At 40.6% G+C, this 9,586-nt stretch overlaps 1 protein-coding gene across 1 annotated transcript; it reads right to left on the reverse strand.

Annotated features, from left to right (window-relative positions):
- Window positions 1-5,323: 5,323 nt before the first annotated feature.
- On the reverse strand, window positions 5,324-9,357 carry CDKN1B (cyclin dependent kinase inhibitor 1B). Its single transcript, XM_033953421.1, has 3 exons — window positions 8,514-9,357; window positions 7,689-7,818; window positions 5,324-6,428 (listed from the first exon to the last, which is right to left on the reverse strand). The coding sequence occupies exons 1-2, from the start codon at window positions 8,977-8,979 to the stop codon at window positions 7,700-7,702; spliced, it is 585 nt and encodes a 194-aa protein (XP_033809312.1). The 5' UTR covers window positions 8,980-9,357; the 3' UTR covers window positions 5,324-6,428; window positions 7,689-7,699.
- Between the last annotated feature and the right edge of the window lie 229 nt (window positions 9,358-9,586).

Below are 9,586 nucleotides of genomic sequence, written 5' to 3' on the forward strand. Positions count from 1 at the left end.
GGGGAAGGCCATGAAGCAGCCCATTCAGAGTGCTGCCACCAATTTTGAGGCTCCTGAGGTATGCAAGGTGTTTTGGTGCACAAAGGGATGGGAGGGAGGGATCTTAACTAGGGCTTATTTGGGGGGTAGGTCTTTTTTTTTTCAGGGAAACAGGGTATCTAAAAAGACAGTCGGTGATACTAGATGTGTTGGTGGGAGTGACAGGAAAGACAGAAAGGGTGATACTGGATGGGGGAGGAGATTGAGAAGGAGGTAGGTGGGAGGGACAGGAAAGACAGAAGAGGCAATACTGGATAGGTGAAAGGAGATACTGAATTAGAGGAGGGAAGAAAAAGTGGAGATGCTGCAGTTGAGAGGGAGGGAAAGAGAGGGTTGAAGTGCCCATATAGGTTACAAGGGGGGCAGAAAGGGCTCTACAACAAAAAAAAGACAGGAGTCCTGGTTGAGGCTGCATAAACCTTTCACGCTGCCAAAGTGTATCATTTTCTGTCTTTTGTTACCTTTCCCCCCACCCTCCGGAAAAAAAAAATCATATGTGTTTGTGCGACAGAACGAGCCACCAAAAGCTATAAACGTTTCCCTTTAATGCCACGTTCGTTCCCCTGTTGAAAAGATTTAAAATGTCGGCGTACAGTAAGCAGAGTGCGTAAGCCTTTGATACATTATCACCCCAACAGTCAAATTAACAATTACACATTCGAACTACACACGCCAATCACAGATAGACTATGGGCAGGGCGATTGGCGTTTATGTAAATCAGACCCCGTGACTTCTGCCTATTGAAAACGTCTGGAACCCTCCGCGCCTACAAAGCGGATCCACCTTAAGCTACCAATGGCTGTTTTTTTTACCATGGTCTGCTTTCTCGGGACGTTGTTCATTGGATTGAGCACATGCCAATCTAGTTTTTTTAAAAGTTTGTTAAAAAAAAAAAAAAATTAGGGGTATTCCTCTTTAATCGTTGAATGGTAAAAAAAAAGGTTGAGAAAGTTTGTGAGCTGTCGCTCACGTACACGTTTGGGTACTAATGGCTCACACATAAAACGTCCTTAGAGTTAGAAGAAGGAAAAAAAAAAAAAAAAGCGCGAGTGAGACTGCAAAGGGAGGGTCCGTCTGTGGTACACGCCATGTTGTTTGCAGCGCCTGTAGGACTTAGTAATGATGCAATCCACCTTTGCTTTGCAACATAGGAGGAGGGGGGTGCCCCTTTCCTTTAGGTCTCTGTCCCCCCCCCTCCCCCCCAAACCAAGGGGTAAAATGCTCCCCGCCGTGGGTGCAGAGGCGCAGGGCCTACTCTACCAAGCACACACTGGCTGCGCTGTCTCGTTCCGCCTGGTTTTGGAAAAAAAAAAATCAGGGTGTGGCCTCAGGTGAAAAGAGCTCGGCGGAGACACTAGGCGCGAAAGTAAACCCTCGGCTCCGCTCCTGAGAAATCGAAACTTTTTTAAGGAAGCGCAATTATTACACCAATCTTTTAAATACATCTATCTATACCCACTATTACGTTTTCTGGCGTCGCTGAGAAGAGTTTTAGCGGTAAAAGGATCTGCGCGGCCAAGCTGGTCAAAGTGCGGAGCTACGTAGATCCTTTCGCTCCCCCGCCCCCCTCCCCTCCCGGACGGTTTTGGGGGTGAAACGACGACTTTCACTGGGAATCAGAAATGACTCCATAGCTGTAGCACCGAACGTTGCTTTCATTTGATGCCTTTTTAATAGCTTTGGTAGAGAATAGCGGTTCTCTGGGTCATCAATTGCCAAAAAAAAAAAAAAAAAGGCTGATTTGTCTTGTGCGTGTATCGTTACAGAATTCGTGATCTGGCTTCAACGTAGCATCCACGTTGCTCACGTTCCCCGTGGCCAGCTTCTCGCTTGCGTCGCGGGTTTTAGTTCGTGCGGGTGAAGGAAGGCTACAAAGAGATAAGATGTGGAAGCCCTATATCAGTGGTCTCAAACTCGCGGCCCCCAGTATGGTTATCATAATCACAAAAGTAAACTAAAACAGTTTCTTTGATCCTATGTCTCTTTAGCTATAAATTACAATATTATTATTAAGACTTAGCCAAAAGGAAAGATTTATAAACTATAAAGAGTTTTACCTCATGCAAAATTGTCATTTCTTTAATAAGACACTAACTATTTTTTTTCTGAGGCTCTCCAAGTACCTCCAAATCCAAAATGTGGCCCTACAAAGGGTTTGAGTTTGAGACCACTGCCCTATATGGTCCCTCCTAACCCAAGTTCCAACATCTATGCCCAGCAGGGTTTCACGCAGAAGGACGAATACCGATATGGAACCTGTTCAGCGAAGAGGGAATCGAAAATCCTAGCGAAGACGTGGAGAGAGAGGGGCCTATAAAGTGAATCCTATACTGTACTTTTAAATTCTTTATAGATCCGTCCCGCTCCGTCCAGTTTGGTTATTGGGGTGGGGGGGGGGATTCCCCCCTCGTCAGAGCTTTTGTCACATTGTTCTGTTTCTATTGTGATGTAAACTCTTCTGGTTTTATGGCAGAGGGGCAAATGATAAACAGACTTAATATCGCAAAGACCTCTAATTTGTTTTTTTCTTGCCAGTTAAAAGGGTGACACGGCCTACACAATTCAAGGAAGGTGGTATCTACGCTGTTTTGGTTTTTTGGAGGTCAGTTTTCTTACCTCCCTGGTTTTAGGTCATATTTCCTAACACACTGACTGGTTCTCAGCATTTCAGAAGGAAGAGGGTGGAAAGACCAATTTAACACCAGATATGTTAGCAGGTGGATAGAGGTGTGTGGCTGATAGCAAGGGAACCAACTATTCAAAACAACTAAGGGATACAATACAAAATTACTGCAATTTGCTTAATCATGGGGTTGCTTAGAGCTGGCACAGTAATAGTCCACTACACCACCTCTGCTATAAGAACAGCCATACTGGGTTAGTATGGTGCACTCCATATAGTCCACTTTCCTGTTTCCAACAGTGGCCAATTCAGGTCACAGTACCTGGCAGAGACCCAAATAGTAGCAACATTCCATGCTACTGATCCAGGGCAAGCAATGGCTTCCTTCACCTCTGTCTCAATAGCACGCTATGGACTTTTCCTCCAGGAACTTGTCCAAACCTTTCTTAAACCCAGCTACATTAGCCACCGTAACCACATCCTCTGGCAACGAGTTCCAGAGGATGTGGATTAAAAAAATATATTTCCTCCTATTTGTTTTAAAGTATTTCCATATAATTTCATTGACTGTACCCTGGTCTTTGTACTTTTTGAAAGGGTGAAAAATTAATTCACTTTTACCCATTCTACACCACTCAGGATTTTGTACACCCCATCATACCCACCCCCCAGCCATCTCTTTTTCAAGCTGGAGCCCCAGCCTCTTTAGACTTTCCTCATACAAGAGGAATTCCATCCCCTTTATTTATAATTTTGGTCACTCTTCTTTGAACCTTTTCTAATTCTACTGCATATTTTTTGATATATGGCAACCAAAACTGTGTGTAATACTTAAGCTGAGAACACACCATGGAGCAATACAGAGCAATTATAATGTTCTTGGTCTTATTTACCATACCTTTCTTAATAATTCCTAGCATCCTGTTTGTTTGGTTTTTGTTTTTGTATTTTTATTTTTTGCTGCAGTTGCACTAAGCAGAATATTTCAGCATAGTATCTACAGTGACACCCAGATCTTTTCCTTGGGTGTTGACTACTAAGGTGGACCCTAGCATAAAGTAACTATGATTTGGATTATTCTTCCCGATATCCATCACTTTGCATTTGTCCATATTATATTCAAAACTGTTTATTGGTCAAAAAACACAATCCAGAATCAAACAACAACAAATAACACAGGCCAAATTTTTTCATAAGGCAAAAACCACCCCCTCCCCCCACCCAAATAAATTAAAAAACAAAAAAAAAAAAAAAAAAAAACATTTGGATACCCAGCCTTCCAATTTCCTAAAGTCTTCCTGCAATCTTTCAGAGTTCTAAAGTATCCAAATGTATGCATTTCATGTTCAGAGTGAGTAGTACTTCAAGATGGCTTGAATTATGTACACTAAAGGGGGGATTCAACAAAGGGTGCTAAGCGTGTTAGTATATGCTCACTGTTAAAGACACTTATTTTCTATGGGAGTACTTGGTAGCACGAACTAATGTACTTAGCGCCCGTTGTTGAATCTCCCCCCACCCTCCCCGAATGGTTTATTATTTCAAACAGAGACATTGAAAAATAAATAATTTTAGTGGATGTACAATAAAACAACGTGCTCCTTTTACTAAGGTGTGTTAGGGCCTTAATGCATGGAATAGCGCGCGCTAGACCTTAACACCAGCATTGAGCTGGCGTTATTCTAGAAGCATACCGCGCGGTTTAGCGTGCAGAAATTTCATGTGTGTGCTATAAATGCTAGCGCACCTTAGTAAAAGGAGCCCAAAATGTATACTCACCAGTAATGACCACTATATCTGTATATTTTCAATAAACCTCTTAATATAATGAAATGTTATATGCATGCTAATTTTTGGTATGGCATTTCAGAGAAAGAGTAGTTTTAAAATCCAATATACAGTACAATATACTCCTGCCAATCCATATGCTTAGGTGGTGTCAAATCTATTTGATCTGATCAGTCATAAACTTTAACATTCGCTCCTATGGTATTACCTTAGGAGTCCTTTTAACTATGACGCGCTAGCCGTTTTAGCACGCACTAATTATTAGCGCACTCTAAATGCTAATGCGTCCATTATAGTCCATGGACGCGTTAGCGTTTAGCATATGCTAATATTTAGCGTGTGCTAACCCTGTGCATACATGTAAAATACTAACGCAAGCTCTATGGAGGCGTTAGCAAGTAGCGCGTGCTAAGCGCACGCTAAAATCACTAGCGCACTTTACTAAAAGGACCCCTTTGCTTTATTTCTATATATTACTCATAAGAAAGAAATGTGTCATTTAGCTTCCAATTTCATATCCTGTTTAAAAGAGTAAGATTTAAATACAACCAGTATTAAAAACAACAACAACAACTCAACATCCAGACCAAATGTCCCTAAATCAGTTATTACCTTTCTGGTAGCTGCCAGAACCCATCTTGCTCTGGCCAAAATAAGAAGATGAGTTTCTTGCCGAGAAAAATTATGTAGAAAGGGCATGAAGATGGTATGCTAAAATGCATCTCTCTCAGATTTTAACATTGAACAGTTGCTGAGGGCAAAATGTTATTTTTGAAGTATGACTTACCCTATCTGCTCTGCAGAAATGATCCCACCTTACTGTTCTGCCAAGTAAAAATCTGCTTTGAAACAAACAAGTATGGCAAAATTGATTCATGAATATGGCAGTTTTCTTTATTGATTTCTTGATGTGTAACAATGATCAACATATTTTAATGATGTACAACAGTGATCATAAACCTGGCTCAGTCTGCAAAGTTACACATCCATATTCTTTAAGAAAAAAAAAAATTAAGGCAAAAACCCCTCATGTCTACAAAATAGAGAATTTACAAAATGCACAAACGTAGGCCACTTTGGCTTGGGGGGAATTATCTTCTAAATTTAAAAAAAAAAAAAAATCTGTTTTTTAACATAAATAAGTTAGTATAATTTCTCAGTGTCTTTACAGAGTTATGTACACAGGTATATTTCAAACTTTTTTTTACACAAAGATACACAGGCAATTAAAAAAAATACTGTTTAAAGATGTAAAATCCACTTTTAGGGTAAAATTGGTGAGAACACCAAGGGAGATCTGAACTGTACAATATTATGTCCTTGGAATGTGTTACAATCCCAGTTTAAAATATCCCAATCAAAGACAAAGGATTGTCTTTAAAAAAAAAAAATCCCTAAGGGTTTAATATTAATTTGGTCAGTTCTAAGACCCTCCCCCACCTCACACTTTTCCAAATAACGGAAACTTTTTCCTTTCTCCCAGATACCAGACTTACAAACAGATGCTTTAAAAAATCAATTATTGCATGTATTATATAAGCAATCTTAGAAGAAGAAAAACAAACAAACACACCACAAGGGATATTACATCTTTACCAATATAAAAACCTACATTGGTCTCTCTCACATAAACCATACAAACTTTATATTATTTTTTATTCTGGCTAAAAAGCATTGACTGGAACCTGCTTTAACAGTCTGTCCAAAATAGGTTTTCACTGCTACATCATGAAAAGGTAAAAGCTATATACACAGGTAGTAAAACAAAGCAAATAAGGAAAAACCTAATTGCACAATGCTACATCCAATGATTATGAGACAGATCTTTTCAGACTGCCTTCATTTTAGTGTTGTTTTTTTCAGTGCTTATACAGTATCTCCATCCCATGGAGAGTTATCGATATGTATAACTATACATCTCCCTCAGTTCATCAAGCACTGGTGTATCCGATGAACAAGGAATGCATTCTTTCAATTCTGCAAAATATAAACAAAACCAAAGCAGATAAGAGTAAGATATTCCTGGGGAAGACTGCTGAACAGCTCATGAAGCAATCAATTAAATAATGACTAATTTCCACTTCTCTGTGAGGAATAAACCGCTAGGGTAAGCAACCCCCAAGAATGAGGGCCGACCATCCACAAAAACTATATATACAGGCACTTTGACATATTGTAGGAGTCCAACGACTGAATGGGAGATTCCCTCCACTTACTCGAATTTTGCAAACGGCATGTTAAGGATCAAATGTTTTATTTTGTGGAGATTTGGGGGGTAACAAACTCCCCAGTCACATGCCAGAAAAGAGCTCTTAGACAATTACAAATGCAGCTTGCTTTTAGCCTGATATACTAAAAACCAAAAGCAACTTTGTATCTAAAAAAAATATTAAACCAGCCCATGTTATTAATTTCATGTTTGGGGGTCAGGCTATGTTCACATTTTAGCTGTGACAGTTACTCACCCAAACATTGGGTAGTACTGAATTTGCATACACATGCATGCTGACGTGTTACCGGTTGTTTACCCCAACAGAATTATAGGATATATATAGCCTTTGCTTTACACATTAATCTGTTCAACAGAAGGTACTATTTCTCCCTATTATTTCTTTGTACAAAAACAAAATCATGCTTCTGGAAGTGGTAGGTGAAGTCATAAGAGCAAGATTTCATGTAGTATAAACTGTCATTTTTATGTCCCTCCAAGCAAAGGGCTTTGCAATTCAAGCATTTGCCCTTATCTATGTCCACGTTATATATGTTTTTTTTAAACACTGAAATGCAACATCATTGTTAACAAACTAGTAATTATTTTCTACTTGCATTTAACTTCTGGCTTTCTAAAATTCAGGGATATGAACCTTCCCAATATTTATACAAAATGGAGAAACCTGATGAAACCAGTATTAAAACCCAAGACCTAATCTGATGAATAAGCATCCCACCTCCCTTCTAGATTAATCTAGAGTTCTAACCATGCCCATAAAACCTCTAGAATGAGTTTACAGTTGGCCCATCTGGTTAAAAAACTTAAAATTTATTTTTTTAAAAAAAAAAAAGTTTAGATGTTTTTTAGACAGAAATACTCTCCCCACCCCAAAGGAAAACCCCCACAAATATTCTAAAACACATTTTCCAACGTCAGGAATAAAGTCATGCATTCCTACTTCCACTCAGGAGCCTATTCCCCTTACACTGATCCCACATATAGTTGAGAAGTAAATATATACACACCAAGAACACTTTTACGTTTGATGTCTCCTGGGACTGGGTTTCTTGGGCGTTTGCTCCACTGTGGAATTGGGTGAATCTCCTAAAGCAGTAGCTTCTGTTGTGTTGGCTCTTTTGTTCTGAGGGGAGAAATCTAGAATACAAATTATAAAAAAAAAAAAACAAGGCCCAAAATAAAACAGTATTCATCACTCTTTTTTTTTTTTTAATCTGCAGGCGGTAGGTGGGAGCTACAGGGAGTAGGAGCTGTGACCTTTCAATAAAAAGGAAACTAGATTCTTGAGATATAAAAATAAGCTTAAACAATGTATTTTATCTTCATGTTAATGCTTTGTAAAACTGCTGTAGAAATGACTTCAGGTCTCGCACATCCGCATACACAGAGTTTGACGGGTTAATAGGATAATTTACTGTGCATTGTCAATCGATTTCAGAAAGCGATCAGCCATCAGATTGCAGGTACATCATCTCTGCTTTCCGGCTGGAACACCTGATACCCCTAAAGACTCATCATCCTTTCTGAAATCGATCCGTTTAGAACAGTGGTCTCAAACTTGCGGCCCGGGGGCCACATGCGGCCCCGCCAGGTCCTATAAATCCGAAATGTGGCCCTGCAAAGGTTTTGAGTTTGAGACCACTGGTTTAGAAGGAACGCCACCTGTAAACTGGTTTGGTTACTTTCTTTCGTAGCTCAAACGCACGACTGGAGTGGTTATAAAGCAATAACTGCCTAGTGCACCAAACTGCTTGGTAATACTAGCCAATGCTCCACAGCATAGACGTCTAATAAAACGCAGACTAACAGTGACATTTCAGCGTGCTATTTACCATCGGTGGCGGATCTTTTTCTTTGCCCAGCGCACTGGTCTATCAAGTCCGTTTGGCTCTCGGATTCCGTGGTCTTTGGACCCACCACCCGCGCGCCTCCTGAAATTCCCTGCGCCCTGGGAAGGATATCTGCACAATTCCCGTTTACATCCAAACTCTCGTCGCTGCCGGACGGGCAGCTTATTTTTAAAGGCCGGTAGTAAAATTCAGGCATGTCCTTCAGGTCCATGGCTTCCCACTGGTATCTTCTTCCTTCCAGGGGTCTGTGATTTTTGAAATCAAAATCCCACCTTTCCTTGCATTCGTCCTCCATGTCCTTCTGCTGCTGCTCGAATTCCTTCTTTAACTCTTCGCGATCCACTCGTCCGAAGAGATTTCTGCAAGCTGAAAATTTTGAATTTTCCATTAGTCTCGCCTCCATCCGTTCCGAGTTGGGGCTCCCGTTAGAAATACGAATAGTTGACATTTTGTTTTTTTCACCTCTCCTTACAGATGTAATATTCACTTCTCCTCCTTTTATGATTTACGTTCGATTCCAGGAGGGGGGAAACAGTCCAGAATTTGGGGTGGGGGCGAGGGGGGGGGAAGAAAACAAGCCCCTCTCTTGATATTGAAGAAAACAGCTAATAATAAAGTGAAGATGTCCCGGGTGCAGAGAAAATCGGGTTTTCAGCTCCAGGTTCAGGACGCTGCAAACCCCACAGGTCAACAAAATAAAAGTGCCGTTTCTCAAACCTTGCAGTGCCAAAGCTGTCTTGTAGTAAAAGACGGAAAAAAACAGAAAAGACAACCCTTTTTTTCAGTTTCCCAATATGGCGATGGTAGGGAGGCTGACTAAAAAGAAAATTATTAACAGGGCAAGTCTATTTAAACAGAGAAGGCGATCGATTGGTTAATGCAGAGGGGACTGCCCATCCCCCCCCCCTCCCCCCCTCTGGCTTCGTTTGCTAAACAGCCCGCTCTTAAGGTAGACCGACCGGCAACAAACCCAGTTTTAATAGCTCTGGGAGTTGATGAAGTAAGCAGGTTTGCTTCTCCAGGCAGAAATACTCTATACAAGACGCCTTGTTGGA

This window comes from Geotrypetes seraphini, chromosome 7 (assembly GCF_902459505.1).
Source record: "Geotrypetes seraphini chromosome 7, aGeoSer1.1, whole genome shotgun sequence".
Taxonomy (NCBI): Eukaryota; Metazoa; Chordata; class Amphibia; order Gymnophiona; family Dermophiidae; genus Geotrypetes; species Geotrypetes seraphini.